Source organism: Aethalodelphis obliquidens, unplaced genomic scaffold, assembly GCF_003676395.1.
Source record: "Aethalodelphis obliquidens isolate GAN/ISIS:26980383/991018 unplaced genomic scaffold, ASM367639v1 scaffold104, whole genome shotgun sequence".
Lineage (NCBI taxonomy): Eukaryota > Metazoa > Chordata > Mammalia > Artiodactyla > Delphinidae > Aethalodelphis > Aethalodelphis obliquidens.
The window spans coordinates 517483-535815 of NW_020838048.1; the positions used below are offsets into that span (position 1 = coordinate 517483).

Genomic DNA, 18333 nt, shown 5'->3' on the forward strand with positions numbered 1-18333 from the left:
TGTGTGTGTGTGTGTGTGTGTGTGTGTGTGTGTGTGTGTGTGTGTGTATCATGAGAGTCTGATATCGAAAACGTCACCATCTTCAGACCTAGGTTGACTGTCCATACTACATCTGTGGAGGTGTTTAAAAGTGTTTCCCTCCACTTAATTCCAAGTGGCCTTCTGGTCATTTTCTAAGGAAAAGAAACATACTGTCCTGCTTCCCAAGGAGTCCAACCAACTAGGAGAGGGAATACACGTGCACTTCAAGGTCATGAGGATTCTTGCCCAAGGACTGTACCTGTATCAACAAATCACTATGCAGTTCTCCTTAAGCTTTTAAGTTGAAATTATGGATCTCATTATTCTATTCATAAATTCAAGAGATTTTATGAAACCAAGAATAATCACTCTCAGGGGTCCCTGAATCAATGTTTGATTAACTCAAGTTGAACAGACTCAACTCCATTAAACAGTCACTTCCATCTATATATTAGTTGATTCAGTTCCAGTACACATTTTAAGAACGGAGGTAGAACTTACATACAGGGAAATGCATAAATAAATCTTAAGGGACAATTCAAGGGGTTTTGATAACCAACCTTACCAACAGCTTAATCAAGGTATGTTTTCATTGCCCCAGAAAGTATCCTCAAGCCCCTCTTCCGGTCAATTTTCACCCCCTCAGGTAATCACTGTTCAGATTTTTATCACCAAATTCCTGTAACATTTTAAATTGTGTTTATAAATGTAACATATGCAATTTACTTTATAACCACTTTAAATGCTTAACGGGACAAAATTAAAACCCTAACAAGGTAAACCTTCCCACGTCCTTAGGTAGCTCTCAGAAATCTAATAAAAACTTACAAACGTAGTGAAACTCAAGTTCTAGTGAACATTCTAACATTGGCTTGAAACAAACGACTTTATGCTTTCGCCTTAAAATCAGAGGTCTAAAATAAATGACATGTTTCAGATTAGAATCTCAAAGCTAACCTGTCACATTTCTGTAGTATGTCATATTCTCGTTAACGCTACAAACCCTTAAAATACAAACGTGTGTTTTAGTCCTAAACTGTAACCCAAAATGTTGATTCTACGGCTATTATTTAGGTTTTCATTTTTTTTTTTTTTTGGTTGTAACATCATTCTCAAACTTCCAGGGGAGGAGGGAAAAAAGAACTTTATTTACTTAAGGAAGTAAACTGGTCATCTCAAAGAAGTTGAGGTTACCAGGTCAAGGATTAACAGTCAAAGATTTGAGAATAATGCAAAGACCCGAAGGCTCACTGGTTCTGCTGGTACCACTCATGTATACCCATTGGGCACTCGCTATCATGGGTGGAACAGGGTTTCCAATTCCCCAGCAGATGGGAATGTTCCTGGTCATGAGAGTTCCCCCTAGGAATTTTTAATCATGTCTTTCAACTCTATCACCTGGTTTGGGTAGCTGAGGTCGGGTAACCACTCTAGTTGCTTTACTACTTGATTGGATTCAACCCATTTCTTTACTGGCCGATTCTTGTTCTGTCTGGCTTCAAGTCATATTTCTGTGGTGACATTTACCTCAAAGGGCGATTAGGATATTGAAGTCAGGAAGTTACAGTAGGAGTCTGTCAAGTGGTCATTATCGTTTCTCATATACATTTGCATAAGGCCTACCATTTTTGCTTTCCCTACACCACAGTCTACACCTTGCTGTGGAGCTATACCCACTCGATACAGTAACCATCTCTTTCTAACACCTGCAAGAACGGACAAGGCACCATCTTCCTAACCTGGGTAAATAGATGGAAGGTATCCTTGAACTTAGCACAGCCTACTGCCAAGCTTGCCAAGTCAGAGAATCAGGCTACCATGATAGTTTTCATCACCTCATATATATGAACCTGCTGTTATAGCTAGTGAAAATACTTTTAAAAGCATAGTAAAAGCTCTATCATAAATTCCTAAGCCAGGAAGTTACCTCACTTGGTTGTAAAAATCTTTGTGCTGGTCCTCACTGAAAGCCTTGTACATTCAGGGGTAGCCCCAGGCTTTTTAAATAGCTGAATTTAAATTTTCATATTTCTGTTCCAAACAAAAAAAGCCAGTGCTACAATTGCGCTCTTGTTAACAAACATTTGATATGCATGACTCATCTATTTTGCTGGGGAGTTTCAAAATTAGAACAAAGCTTTTCAGTTTTCCCTACGACATGTAGCGATTAAAAACAGAAGTCAGTTGAATAAAGGTAAAAAGATGATGTGTCCTGTTTTTCTCATAATCTTATATACAGAGATCATTTCAGCTTATCACAAAAAGCAATTTTATATCGAGAAAAATAATTTCAACTAGATATTTTTTTAAACCTTTTATTGATGTATAGTTGATTTACAGTGTTGTGTTAGTTTCTAGCGTACAGCAAAGTAATTCAGTTTTATCTGTCTATCTATATTCTTTTTCATATTCTTTTCCATTATGGTTTATTACAAGATATTGAATATAGTTCCCTGTGCTATACGGTAGGACCTTGCTGGGTTTTTTTCTTCTTTTTAAAAAAAATTTATTGCAGTATAGCTGGTTTATAAACTAGATATTAAGACCCAGAAACAAAAGAGGCTGGTTCAGTAACCATATGATAGATTGATGGGTGGGACCACACTTGTCTCTGGATGGCAGGCACAGGAGCAATAATGGGACTCAGTTTTCTACCTGACAGTCACCTTCTCACCTGGGATCATTCCTTTCACACCTCTGACTGTCTCACCTGGATCCATCCAACCACCACCATCTCAAGTGAAAGCTGAGTTAGAACTATGATGGCAATTAAAAAAATCTGTCATGACCCATTCTTATTATTCTTTATATCACACCAGAAACAACTCTGCTGCTCTAGTCAAGCATCTAAATATTTCAAGGCAAGAAGGCTGTGTGTGGAATAGGGTAAGGGGAGACATGATGAAGAATTCCTGTGTTATGGGGAGAAACTACATTAAGATATGTCAGTAAAACCATGTCTTCGCTCTCCATTCCTAACGCTCAACCATTTGGCCTCCCCCATGAAGGCAGATTATTTCATATCTAAGTATTAGCCTTGGAAATCTGCATTGCTGAATTCAAATAGGTAAGAGGGATTGTCTTCAGAGGCAGGTACACGTGAGCACGCTCCAATACAAACCACCCGGTAGGATTCTGAATCTGACACAATAGTTCATTCCAGCCAAATTGGAAAGGCTATAGATGATAAAAGGTTTGGATCATGTTTTAAAAAAAGTTTCAAAGCTGAAATTTGGGAACGTTATTCTGAAAGTAATACCAAAGTAACTAAGCCTTATATTCATTCATTCATAAGATTCATCTCTTATTCCAAAATACTGGAAGACGTTCTACTGATGTCTTCTCATTATTCTTCATGAATATAACTAAGAAGGAAACAGGATCCAATGCCCTTTATGAATCAATTTTTTTACGGCAAGAGCACAGACATTCAAGTATGTGTTACATCCTACCTTAATAAACAAGTTAAATTTAATCTCCACTGAGAAAAGCTAAATTTGCTTCTTGAGTTGTCGATTTTAGCAACCTTGGTTGAGTAAACTGGATACAAAGCCATTAAACACGTGCAGTAGCCAAAAATGAATCTTCTCATGATTCAAAGACATGGAAAGATATCCCATGCTCTTGGATTGGAGGAATATTGTTAAAATGGCCATACTACCCAAAGCAATCTACAGATTTAATATGATCCCTATCAAAATACCCATGACATTTTTTCACAGGACTAGAAAAAATAATCCTAAAATTCATATGGAACTATAAAAGACCCAGAATCGCCAAAGCAATGCTGAAGAAAGAGAACAAAGTAGGAGGCATAACCCTCCCAGACTTCAGACAATACTACTACAAAGCTACAGTAATCAAAACAGCATGGTACTGGCACAAAAACAGACATATGGATCAATGGAACAGAACAGAGAACCCAGAAATAAACCCACACACCTACAGTCAATTAATCTTCAACAAAGGAGGCAAGAATATACAATGGGAAAAAGGCAGTCTCTTCAGCAAGTGGTGCTGAGAAAGTTGGACAGCCACATGTGAATCAATGAAGTTAGAACTCACCCTCTTACCATACAGAAAAATAAACTCAAAATGCCTTAAAGACTTAAACGTAAGACATGACACCATAAAACTCCTAGAAAACATAGGCGAGACATTCTCTGACATAAATTATACCAATGTTTTCTTAGGTCAGTTTCCCAAGGCAATAGAAATATAAACACAAATAAACAAATGGAACCTAATCAAACTTACAAGCTTTTGCACAGCAAAGGAAACCACAAACAAAACGAAAAGACAACCTACAGAATGGGAGAAAATATTTGCAAATGATGTGACCAACAAGGACTTAATTTCCAAAATATACAACAGTTCATATAACTCAACAACAACAAAAAAACAAACAACACTATCCAAAAGTTGGCAGAAGACTTAAATAGACATTTCTCCAAAGAAGACGTACAGATGGCCAACAGGCACATGAAAAGATGTTCAACATTGCTAATTATTAGAGAAACACAAATCAAAACTATAATGAGGGGCTTCCCTGGTGGCGCAGTGGTTAAGAGTCCGCCTGCCGATGCAGGGGACACGGGTTCGTGCCCCGGTCCGGGAAGATCCCACAGGCCGCAGAGCGGCTGGGCCCGTGAGCCATGGCCGCTGAGCCTGCGCGTCCGGAGCCTGTGCTCCGCAACGGGAGAGGCCACAACAGTGAGAGGCCCACGTACTGCAAAAAAAACAAAAAACAAAAAAAAAAACTACAATGAGGTACCACCTCACACCAGTCAGAACGGCCATCATTAAAAAGTCTACAAATAACAAATGCTGGAGAGGATGTGGAGAAAAGGGAGCCCTCCTACACTGCTGGTGGGAATGTAAGTTGTTGCAAGTACGGAGGTTCCTCAGAAAACTGAAAATAGAATTACCAGATGATCCAGCAATCCCACTCCTGGGCATATATTCGGACAAAACTGTAATTCAGGGCTTCCCTGGTGGCGCAGTGGTTGAGAGTCCGCCTGCCGATGCAGGGGACACGGGTTCGTGCCCCGGTCCGGGAAGATCCCACATGCCGCGGAGCGGCTGGGCCCGTGAGCCATGGCCGCTGAGCCTGCGCATCCGGAGCCTGTGCTCCGCAACGGGAGAGGCCACAGCAGTGAGAGGCCCGCGTACCGCAAAAAAAAAAAAAAAAAACTGTAATTCAAAAAGATAACGTGCACCCCTATGTCCATAGCGGCACTATTCACAACAGCCAAGACATGAAACAACCAAAATGTCCATCAAAAGATGAATGGATAAAGAAGATGTGGTAGATATATACAAGGGAATACTACTCAGCCATAAAAAAGAATGAGATAATGCCATTTGCAGCAACAGGGATGCAACTAGAGATAATCCTACTAAGTGAAGTAGGTCAGAAAGAGAAAGACAAATACCATACGATATCACTTATATGTGGAATCTAAAATACGACACAAATGAACCTATCTATGAAACAGACTCACGGACATAAAGAACAGACTGGTGGTTGCCAAGGGGGAGGGGGTTGGGGGAGGGGTGGAGTGGGAGGTTGGGGTTAGCAGATGTGAGCTTTTATATATAGGACGGATAAACAACAAGGTCCTACTGTAGAGCACAGAGAACTATATTCAGTATCCTGTGATAAACCATAATGGCAAAGAAAAGAATGTATCTATATGCATAACCGAATCACTTTGCTGTACAGCAGACATGAACACAACATTGTAAATCAACAATAGTTGAATTTTTTTAAAAAAAGAATCCTCTCCAGAGAAGATGAAGTTCTGTGTAGTCCAAGAGTTCCTTTTCTCCTTTGTCCGGAGAATCCTAAGACTTAAACTTAAGAGACCAATCTTTACCACAGTGGCTTCTCATAATCCAGTTTCTGAATGCCACCATATTTGCAGTATCACCTTATCCTTATTCCAGAGCTGTTGAACGAAGAGCCGTGAATGAGTGTGGGTTGTCTGCTGTGGTTTCAGAATCTGACTCTAAATAAGCCTTGAGAACGTTCTCACAAGGGCTCATGTGGGGTAGGAATCTAACCCTTATCTGCAAGTGACAGTGGATCACGACTTTGGACGTTCAAGTTGGCCCCCAGCATATACACGCCATCCAAGATCAGACAGCTGTCCACAAGATACAAACAGCACCTCTGGTGTTCGGATGGTGGTCTTAATCCAGTGGCTCTAGACGGAGCAACTGTCAAGGTTTCCATAGACAGAGAATGCTCTGACATAAAACTACACAACAAAATGAATTGAAACGTAAAGGTTCATCTTTCTTTTAACCCAGCAATTTTTTCCTTATTTCAAAGTTTACATTTGAATGCTTTTTAGAGCTTGGTGAATGGCTGAAAAATTCTTTTACAGACCTACATCTGTTTTCCCTAATCAGTTTTTACCACTTCTTAAGCTGTTTTATTAAAATAAAAGAAAAAAAATAATTTAAAGACTTGGTGTGAAAATCAACGGCAAAAGGACACAAAAAAAGTGAGTATAAACAAGGCAAGATACGCCAAAGGACTAAAAAGCTAAAAAGCCAGGACTCTGACGGGATGCTGGCTTAGAGAATGGCCTGCTAGGATGAGCTTGGGCAAGGACGGTGAAGTCAGCTGAGCCTTTATCTTCTCCAAAATGCTATGGCAATTAGACATCCTTTCATAGTTTTTCTCTACCATCTCAATGTGGGTTTAGTCACTGGTTACCTGTAATTCCCAAAATGAGTATCTATTGCATATCCGGGTATTGTATTCCCTGTGAAAGAACTCGATTCTCAGAATGTGTGGAGAATATGATATCCGTCATTGATTCTAAGTATTTGCTTAGCTAATAAACTAGGTCCTCTGATTTTTAAAAGAAAATGGGGAGGGGGCTTCCCTGGTGGCGCAGCGGTTGAGAGTCCGCCTGCCGATGCAGGGGACGCGGGTTCGTGCCCCGGTCCGGGAGGATCCCACGTGCCGCACAGCGGCTGGGCCCGTGAGCCATGGCCGCTGAGCCTGCGCATCTGGAGCCTGTGCTCCGCAACGGGAGAGGCCACGGCAGTGAGAGGCCCGCGTACCGCAAAAAAACAAACAAACAAAAAAAGAAAATGGGGAGGAAGACGAGGTGATGAAGAGAAATAGTCCATATATGATCTAAAAATGTGAAGTGCTACAGCTGATCCAAATACTGACCACTTTTCATGGACTCGTTCTACACCCCATAACTAACTCCAAACTCAACCCAGGGCAATTTTCTATCGCATTCTTCCCTTGCAGAAAACAAAACTGGCTAAAACCCACTAATTTTTAGAATCCCACCAAATTACACAAACATTTCGTGGGAGTTGACCTGATGTTGCCTTTTCAATGCCTCTATCTCTGAGTCCTAGACTGCCTTGGCCTCATACCCTCTGTCCTCTAGTTTAAAAAAAAATTTGGTACTTACTATCAGAAAGCTATTTCACTTGCTTGTTTAAAAACAAGCTATGAAAACAATGGGGATGGGGGTGGGAGACCTTCAAACTCTTTTCATTCTAAAGAAAAGCAGAAGTGAATCCCAGGAAGGAGGTGTGGATTTATAAGGATGTGGCATTTCCTCAGGATTTGGTGGGAATTCATTGATTTCATTTACAACAATTGAGAGTTGCCTCTGGGCTTTGAGTGTTTTTAGCTCCAGCTGGCACAGGGATTATTTTCCCCTGGAAGGCTCATACCCGAACACAAGGACAGCTTCAGGCAGAGGAAAAGGAAGAAATAAGGTCTAGGAACCTAGGATGTGAACCAGGAAATTCTTTTCCACTGCACTGATTTAAAAGACTGTCATGCTGGGGCCTAACAAATCCCACCACCTTTTTTGGAGCTTACTAGTGCTGGGGCATTTTCCCTTGGATGTGTGATCGTTTTGCATCAAGATATCCATACTATTTTCCCAATAACCAAAAATATCATTTCCTGAAAAGAGTGAGGGATGCTAATTGTAATTGTGAAATTTACACAGCGTTCCTCAAGCCCTCACTAAACCTTCAAAACCAAATAAAGTTCAAACTCAGATGCAATGTTGAAGTCCACTGAACCCTCATCTCTCCAAAGCCAGTTCCTACTTATCCACCCTCAAACACTTTCTATTCCTATAGAATGAACTCCTGGCTTTGTGTCCATACAACTCTTCATTTTTCCATCCCCATGCCTTGGTTTGCCCTGCAAGCAGTGCCTCTCCCGTGTCTCCACAGGCCCGAACGTTACATACCCTTGAAGGCAGCCTCACACCGTGTATGACCTCTCCCAGCTGAAAGAAATTTCTCACTTCTCTGAAATTCCAAAGTATATAATCCCAACCTCTCTCATGGCAATTCATTTTTCTATTTGGTATTGCTCTTTCATCTTAGTTGAGATAGTAAGCTCCGTGTGGGCAGGGTCCTTTCCACCTAGCACAGGGCAACACACACAAGGAGGACACTCCCCATGCACTAATGGAATGAACTAGTGCGACCACTTACCAAACCAAAGTAACTGACCTCAGACAAAAGTTGACACCCTCACCCAGAAATATGTGTTTAGTGAACACAGCTCGGAGATCAACAGTGTCCAGAACAGGAAGAGGAGAAAGTCAGGTTAAGCTAAATTATCCACATCTTGGAAATAAGGCAAAAAAGAAGACTGAGTCGTTCTGGTGTCATACTAGAGCGGACTCCATGAAACCAGCCTAAGGAAGGGGTCATCTGACTCTCCAGGCTGGGATGTAACGGAGTTTGACTTTCTATTTACTATCGATGAGGGCTTAGTCTCTGCAAAGTTAAATGTTAACTTAGAGAAAACTGATGGTATGCAACTTAGTTTGCTCAAATGTAATGATTTTATTGCCCCTTAGGTCACCAACCAGTTTTGCACTGAATTTAGCTGTCTTACTCTAGCATTCGTTTACCTCCCGACCCCCATGTTTGTACGTTATCAGTCTCTGATACGAATCCTCCTTTAAGCCAGCTTTATCATCTTGCTTATTCCTTCATCAAAGATTAAATAAATTTCGAGGCAGACTCATTTGATTATTATATGAGATTTAGATGCTCAATTTTTAAAAATTATACTTTGAGAATATGAATAACTATGAATAAGGGCACACGTAAAAATAGGTACTGCTGGTATCATTATTTTTCTACTTATAATTTTCTTTGATTTTTATCTAGAATCAACCTCCTAAGTACCAAATTTATTCACCCACACACATTTCTTTCCATTCCAAAGGATTTATACAGAAATAATAAGAGTGAATGGAATGAATATTCTTTACTCTTTGTCTAGAATAACTTCTAATGGCATGTACGTGTCTATTTGAAAGTCTGCTGCGATCAGTTCAGTAATACCTTTATTTTAAAAGCCTGTATGTCAACGAAATACCTAATCTTTTGAAATAAAAATAGAATCTGCTTGTAAATTTTGTGAATGACACATCTGTCTATCATTTGAAATTACTGAGCATTACAGAATGTAATTTTACATGTTAGGGTGAACAGCATTTTTGTAAGTTCAAGCCATACTAATATTGCATTAGGAGCGAGACAGCTGTTCTGAAATCACTAAAGGCCATAATAGAAACCAGACACTAATGCTTTAAGAAGTAACTAGCTGAAACTGAATGAAATAATCACCTAATCCATAATGCATTTGTAAGATTTTGCCATGCAACACAGATAATTTTTTCTTTTCTTTCTTTTTTTTTTTAACTGAAGAGAAATAATTCTTTCTTATGGTCCTAAACATCAAATGCTATCACGTCATAAAAGTGAAATATAGCACATGGATCATTTTTTTGTTCATCCATTTAATTCTATAATACCTATTCACTTCACCCTATAATGAAAACATTATGCTTGTTCACTATTATTTACAATGTTGTTAAATCAGCAAGGCTCCAAATGCTCCCTCGAAAGATCACTGCCAAAATCGAATCTGTTCTAGACGGAGGGTTAGAAAGATCTGGGTTCCGCAACTCGCCCTTGCTGTCAGTGCTGCCTGCACGCTCTTGACTTAATCCCAACATGCTGCAGTTGTGGTCAATTTCATGGAAACATAGCTGACAACCAAGGTGTATTTAATACACACCTGTAGTGGGATGAATTGTATCCCCCCCAAGAAAAGGCATGTCCAAGTCCTAACCCCTGGTATCTGTAAATATGACCTTATTTGGAAATGGGGTCTTTGCAGATGGAATCAAGTTAAAGTGAGTTCATACGAGAGTGGGGTGGAGCCTCATCCAATGACAGGCGTCCTTGTAAGAAGGAGATTTGGACACAGACACAGAGACACACAGGGAGGAGGCCACGTGACGACAGAGGCTGAGATGAGAGTGATGGAGCCACAAGCCAAGGAATGCCAAGGATTGCCTGCATCCACTAGGAGGTGGGAAGAGGCGTGAAAGGACGCTCCCCAAGAGCCTTTAGAACGAGCAAGGCCTTGCCAACACCTTGATTTTGGACTTCCGGCCTTCAGAATGGCAAGAGAATCAATGTCTGTGTTTTATGCCATCCAAGTTCGTGGTGCTTGGTTACAGCAGCCCTCAGAAACTAATACAACACCTTTTAAATAGTGCTTTTTTTGGGCTCTTCTTTGTAAGAGTGATTCAAATCTACAAGATTAGGAATGCTAAGGAAAGCTGGATCAGGGAGAGCTGTGATAGGGGCGGGGGCAGAGCAAAGCAGTGGATGGGGAGAGATTCTCGAAGGTTCTAGTTCCTTCTAATTTCATCCATGTTGGATATCTAGCTTCCGCAAAAACTCTGACTTTAAGAGGATTCCCGTTGGAGAAATATAAAGGGTGAGGGTATAAAAACCGTGATCAAGCAGTTTTCATATGAAAAACAGCACACAGAGATACTCACCTCCACATGTTGACATGTTTGGATGAGTTTAGCCAAGAGCGTCTCCAGTTCCGTGTTCCTCTTAATAAGGTTGGTGAGGTTACTCTCTAAGTTTTGCTGTTCAAAAAAAAGAGAGGAAAATCTTATTCTGCATACTTTTAATACTTTAGTATATACAAAATTACTCATACTCAGGAAAATGGATACATTTTTAAAGAAATCTCAATGAAATCTACACAGTTTCAAGTACTTATAGATTTAAACTGGATTTTGAAAAGTCACAGTGTAAAAGATTATTTTCAAAATGTTCAGATCTCACTCTTTTTGTTCCTGCTTCCTGTACGAACTCAGGCATATTTCACTGAATAATTAGTCATAGGTTATTTCCAGGTTGTGAACGAGGGAGAAAAGAGGTAATTGGATTTCTAGTTCCTTTACCTGAATCAGAAATGGCAATAATAGAAAGAATATATTCCCACATCAAATCAACTACTGTTGGATTTTTAGAATTTACCATCTTATGGGCAGGCTGAGGTCAATCCGTGGGAAGAAGGTCTGAACTGTCCAGCTATTGATGACACTATGGTCATTTATAGGCATTGATAAGAAGTCCTCATCATACACGTTTACTCATAATACGTTTCATTGTACACGCTTCTGTTCTTTGCCTATCAACCTATCAATGCCAGATCAAATTTCCTTCACTGCTACATTTTTCACATCACTGTTCTCCTTAAGAATCTAGAACTATTCCCTGTTCCTTTAGAACATCGACATTTTTTGAAATTTAGTTTATTGAAGTATAGTTGATTTACAATGTTGTGTTCATTTCTGCTGCCACATACTCCACCATGTTTCCCCTCAGGTCCCCACTGCCCCCTCGCTCTTCCCCCCTTCTCATGTCTGCATTTCCTTTCATTTCTGATCCTTGGAGACTTTCCACTTATGTTTAAGCTTGGTTATTATTCTTTAAAATCCATTTTAAAATATTTTATCTGTAATTCTCATGTGTTCAGAACTCAGAGGGAGGTTTGGGGCATTATTTCATCTGGACTGGAAGAGCAACAGGAAATCTTCCATTTCGACTTTGAGACCCTCAAAGTGTCTCAAATATAAATATTTTAAGGGAGAAAAAGAATCGTTTCTCCCCTGAAGGGTGGGATACCACAAAAAGTCAGAGAATGAACCAGACAGAGTGATTTAGGTGCAACTTAATGACCTCATGTTTGCATCAACGAAAAACTTGCTTTCAAAGCTCTTTACCACCAGCACAAAAGCCAAATGTTTTTCTACTGCTTGAATTAAACAAAGTGCAACCACTTTATGGTCCGAGACTAGAGAATAATTTCGACGCCTTCCATTATTCAGTGTCTTTGACTTAGATGTGACCACTTGATGGTATATTTGTCAACTTCTTTTTGTATGTTCGTCTTAGGGAATCCTTTTACTTTTCTTTTTGGCTGACCCTTCAGAGCAGGAAATTACCAGGGAAATACATCATGAAACTGTTTAAAGTTCAATTGTCCTAGGTATGACTTCTTAAGCTAGTCAGCAAGAGATTCAAATAAATATAATCTAACACATTTAGACTTTACAAACATCTGCTTGCTTTTCCCTCCCTTTATTAAGGATACATCATGTATAAAATCTGTTTTTAATCAACTAATATGCAGACTAAAGCCTGTGGTTTAAACACATTGACCTATCTAGATCCTTTGGGGTTATTCGAATTTAAATAGTACAAGTGTTACTGAAGCCCGCAAAGAATTACCAAGTCACTTAGAAGTATAATAAAGGGAAATGAAGCTGAGAGAGAGACTTGTTTCCAAGAGGTACCAAAGGGACTGACAACACTTTTCAAGACAGCCCGGGTAATGGGCAGGGAAACAAATCCAGTCCTCAATGAACCATGCATCCACAAGCTTCCACTACGGGGACTTCTGTGGAGTTTTCTCGAATTTAACTGTATCACTAACCTCGTGTGTGGTGATCGGCAGGTCCCATAACCCCTTGATTTTGACTGTGCCTTGTGCAAACGAGAGATAACATTTTTTGGCATCAGAGTCTTGGGACTAAAGTAGATATAAGTATCTACTTCCCTATGGATATCTAAGGAATTCTACAGAGTACCCCCCCCCAAAAGTTCTAGTTTCCTGTTCTCACCTCGAAAACATCAATACATTTCCATCTCCTTATGGAGCTGAACTTTGTAGAAGTCCAAGGAGTCAGGCATGAGTGGCCACACATGTAGAGCGAGGGGCCTGGGGCTACGACCCCAGCTGAATTCTCCTGGACAAATGAGCTTGGGCTCAGTTTTCCCATCCATGATGTGTAGAAACAATAAATGCACCCATTTATGCTACTGTTCAGTTCAGAGGAGAAAATGAAAACACACCAGGAACTATACAAATGCTTGTTGAGGAAATCATGAATTGTAGGGTGAAACATTGTTTGGTGTCCGTACCCGACACTACGGGGGGGCCAACCCCATGCCTGCGGCAGGCACCGTTCTCAAGCTTGCTGGTGGCTTTTTGCTGCAAGTACCTGTTCCTTTAGGCTCCAGGGCTTTTCCTGGCCCCAGGCAGGGCGGGCGGGGGGTGCTGGGGAGGAGGAGGGAGGTTGATGCCCCTAGGAGCAGCCCTCATCCAGCAACTATTGGCAGTCGGTGGATGAACTGCCCAGCTTCCCCACCTCCAGGTGGGATCACTCTGAGTCGTGTCTCAGAAAATCTCCCGAGCGCCCGCACGGGCAGGAGCCCGATGCCCACGGCAATCACCTGCTCCTGACCATGCCCTCTTTCCGCTTCCTCTCCTTCTCTGTTCCGCCTCCCCTCTCCCTTCCAGATGCTTCCGGGATCACCTCCCAATTCGAATTCTGAGTTAGGGTCTTCTGGGAGAATTCAACTAAAACTTTTCCCATAGACGTCCTAATCTGTTAGTTTTGAGTATTCCTTCTTACGAGGAATAGCCAAATTAACAGAAGATTGTATTGCTTTTGAAAGATATTTGCTAATACAAGGGTCTGTTTTCTCTTCCCTCTTTCTAACCTTTTGTACAGATCACATAGCCTCCAAATTCCAGGCTCTAAACCAGCAGTGTCATTAGAAATACAATGTGAGCCACAAATGGGAGTCACATCTAAAATTTTCTAATAGTCATATTTTTAAAAAAAAAATTAAAAAGAAACAGGTAAAATTAATTTTAACAATATATTTGACTTAATTTCCAAAATATTATTATTTCAACACATAATCAATATTTTAAAACTGATGAGCTCTTGTACATTCTTTTTCTTTCTTTTTACTAAGTCTTTGGCATCTGGTGTGTGTTTTATACACATACCATATCTTGATTCACAACGGCCACATTTCAAACACTCAGCTGCCACATGTGGCTTGTGGCTACATTACTGGACAGCAGAGCATCAGAGTCTAGAACAGGGGTCAACAAAGCTTTTCTGCAAAGGGCCAGGTAGTAAATAGTTTAGGCTATGTTGGCCATATGCTCTCTGTCGCAGCTACTCGATTCTCCTGTTTTAGTAAGAAAGTGGCCATAGACAATATGTAAACAAGTGGGCAGGGCTGTGTGCCAATAAAACTTTATTTACAAAAACAGGTGGTGAGGGCTTCCCCGGTGGTGCAGTGGTTGAGAGTCCGCCTGCCGATACAGGGGACGCGGGTTCGAGCCCCGGTCCGGGAAGATCCCACGTGCCTCGGAGCGGCTGGGCCCGTGAGCCATGGCCGCTGAGCCTGCGCGTCCGGAGCCTGTGCTCCGCAACGGGAGAGGCCACAACGGTGAGAGGCCCGCGTACCACAAAAACAAAAACAAAAACAAAACAGGTGGTGAGGGAGATTTGGCCCATAGGCCAAGCTCCTTCCTGGGCCCGGGGAACATGCTCTTCCCTCTGGAATTCATCTGCATGGCAGGAAATAATTCTACTACCAAGGAGAGAGCATAACAAAACCACAGTATGTATTGAGTACCTGCTGTATACCCATCATGGCTTAGTCCGTTCCCATTATAAATCCTCAAACATTCACTGTGGGACCAATTAGCATGGAAAACTGAATATTCATTGGAGAACACTTCTGAAATTGAATGTAGTAAATCAACTAACTAGTAAGTTCATTTAGCAACTACTATAGATTGTTAAAACAACGACTTCTACCCTTTAAGGCTTTTCTCACTGGTAGTGTTGAGTGTGAACCCAAGAAGAGGGACTTGACAGTTTAGAAGCATTCTGAAGGGATGCCATACCACTCCATTAGATCACAAGATCTCAGGGAAGGCCAATACTACATTGAATACTACATTGTTGAATGAAGAAGTGTAATCACTGACACATCTATTTCAATTTCTACCTAAAATCAAGTTGTTCCTAGCCTTAATTCATTGTCTCTCTCCCAGGTATTTTTTTATAGTACTCCTTTTACTTTATGAAGGGAAAGGAAGCCTTTGTTGAGAAAGATGAGGCTTTTGTAAGTGTGCGACTATTCGTTGTAATTCAACACGCCCCCTCCTGCCAAGCCATCACCACCGAAGGGGAATATACATAATTCAAGATGGTCCTTCTAAAGGTAAAGATGCAATGAGTCAGATTTCGTTTCTCCATATTAAGCAGAAGATTGGGTACAAGTCAAACCTGTGAAAGACAACATTGTAAAACATGTGTTGCTTCAAGAGTGAGGCTCCCCTGCATACTTTCTCCGGAAAGGATGACTAATTTTTCCTGTGATTTTTGTTTTAACACATACACTTCTAATGCATTTTCATGGAGCCAGACTCAGCCTCCTGAGTTGATCACTGAACAATCATGGCAGAATAGCTGATTTTACAACCCATCTCAATACAAGCCTTGAGGCATGGTTATGGACACCAGCTGAGAGGGGTAAATCCAACTTAACAGATGACCTTTGTACTTCTACATACACCGAGACCCAATCAAATAGCAAGGTAAGCAGACAAAAATACCCCTCATTTTAGCCTTTGGAGACCTGTACCTAAGGGTCAGATTACAGGAATGAATGACTTGTCATTGAGGACTACTATGAAAATGTATGCCTGAAACAGGAGATTTCAGTAATTCCTTTCGGGTTTGTCCAGGCCTAAAGAATGTTTGCCCTTATTCTGAAGTCAACGCTTCAGAATGTCTTTAAAGTATAATATTAAGTCTGGATACCTTTCAAGGCAAACACAGATCTGGCTTGTTCCATTCCATAATATTCAGAGTGACACTCAGGAACTGTGTTCATGGCCCCGACACCCGACACCGCCCCTCCAGCACAACCAGGATATGAACACGTCGAGTGCCACCATCCGTACGTGTTTTTCTAACCAACTTTAATCACAATCCTTAATATAAAAACACACCCGTATTAACACATGCCACCTGCATAAAAGCATAAATTCTTAACATGTAACTAAACTCTGAAGATGTTTTAATTACGTTGCGGGAATTTAAGGCTATCTTCAGGTTCAACTCATGACAGACCGCAAATCTGTGTGATTTATGCTGGTTTGATTTTTTAATGCCTTTTTTCATTGGTTATGATAGTTCACATTTCCAAATGCCCTGGCAAGACAGGTCGCCCAGGGAGCTTCAAAACATAATAAAACCCAATCTGCACACAAATTTAAGTCTAGTGTTCCACGGACGACAATTTAAGCCATTTTGATATGCAATACTGCATTTACCTTGTCAGGTTTTATTTGATATTTCTATATTAACACCACAGAATCTGCACCATATATTTATAAATTCCATCGTCAGGAGTTCAGTGTTTATTACTGTAATCTGGTAGTCAATAATATACAGAGAACAATTTTTAAATACCGTTTACGGCCTAGAAGAACTTTCAGATGTTAACGGAGATAAATAAATCTCTTAGTATAATTATATTCATTTAGTTGTAATTTTAGCAGATCCGACGATGACTACTTATTTCCAGGCATTAGAGATGTGAGTGGCCTTTCTTGTTCATTCGTCATCCCTCGGCCCTATTTCTGCCTGTAGTAAGAGAGCTGAGCGACCGACCAATAACACATTTGTCAGTTTTGAGAATCAATATTGAGTGAAGGGAGCTGGACTCCTAGGAAGCTTTGGCAGTCTCTGAACTTAAAAATAATGATCTCCCACAAACTAGTGGTTACCAGAGGGGAGAGGGAAGGGGAGAGGGACAATATAGGGGTGGGGGGGGAAAGGGTTATTACGGGATTATATGAAATCATGTGTGTGAAACTTTTGAAAACTGTAAAGCACTATGCAATTTAAAGAATCTTTCATTCAATACAAAAGGAAAATCTCGATTATTAAAAAAATAAATTGATCTCCTAAGAGAAATGTTCTAGAGAAAATGACTATGACTTTTATCATTGGAACATACGGGGAGCGTTTTGTAAGATGACAGCATAGGGGTAAGAGCCATGAAGGTCCAATATGGCAGCCGTCCTGCAGTCTTCTTTGGTCACTGGCCCCAGGCAGGTTCTCGAATTTTCCTCAACCCAGCACTCTGGGCTGCCATAGCAGGTCCATGGGGTCGTCTCAAGAGAGGTGACCAATTTGTCAGTCAAGAATTACATGGTGAAAAGATTATGGGACTATTGGAAAACACACTAACAGTAGTTAGTTATTTTGATCAAGTGAGAGCTTTCAAGTTGGGGAAATATTTAATCTCCTAAACCAGGGGTCAGCAAACTACAGCCCACAGGCCAAATCCTGCCTGCTGTCTATTTTTCTATGGCTTGCCAGGTAGAAATGGTTTTTACGTTTTTAAATGATTTTTTTAAATCAGAAGAAGGATAAAATTTTGTGACACATGAGAAATATATGAAATTCAAATTTCTTTGTCCATAAAGTTTCATGGGAACACAGATACTCCCATTCGTTGATGGTTTCTCTCTGCTTTTGTGCTACAATGACAAAAACTGAGTACTGGCCCTTTACAGAAAATTGCTGTCTCCTTGGAAAAAAAAAATCTTAAAAAAATAATCCACGGCCTTCTTATTTATTAATACAGAGTATTTTCTCTATTGCTCCAAACCACTTAAAAATTTCAATGTAACTCAATTTGCTTAACATGAGAGTGTAGGAGTATGGCTAAAATTTGAATCATTCAGGTACTCAAAATTCTACAGGAGAAGATCTTTCTGTTGGATACCCAAATAATTTTTAACTCACAAAAGAAAAAAAAATAGCATTAAATCACCGGTAAACTGCAACGTCTGAATAAATTCCTCTGCAACCTTTGTTCAGAGGAGCAGAAGATTCAGACCAGGAAAGAGTAGGAAAGAATCTTAAGTTGGATCAAGGCTGCTATAGCAAGAACATGGTCAAAAGTGAGTAAAGAAGACAATGGGCATATATCTGGAGAAAACTCTAATTTGAAAAGATACATGCACCTCAATGTTCATGGCAGCGCTACTCACAATAGCCAAGAAGTGGAAACAACTTAGATGTC

The 18333-nt window shown here is 40.5% G+C and overlaps 1 protein-coding gene across 11 annotated transcripts in view; it reads right to left on the reverse strand.

The window, feature by feature from the left end:
- Positions 1 to 18333, reverse strand: part of MID1 (midline 1) — a 668179-nt gene that overhangs the window by 78269 nt on the left and 571577 nt on the right. For all 11 annotated transcript variants that reach the window (XM_027096545.1, XM_027096544.1, XM_027096543.1 and 8 more), the window contains one exon: positions 10899 to 10994. In XM_027096545.1, the coding sequence (XP_026952346.1) occupies positions 10899 to 10994 (96 nt within the window). The remainder of the gene's footprint in view (positions 1 to 10898; positions 10995 to 18333) is intronic.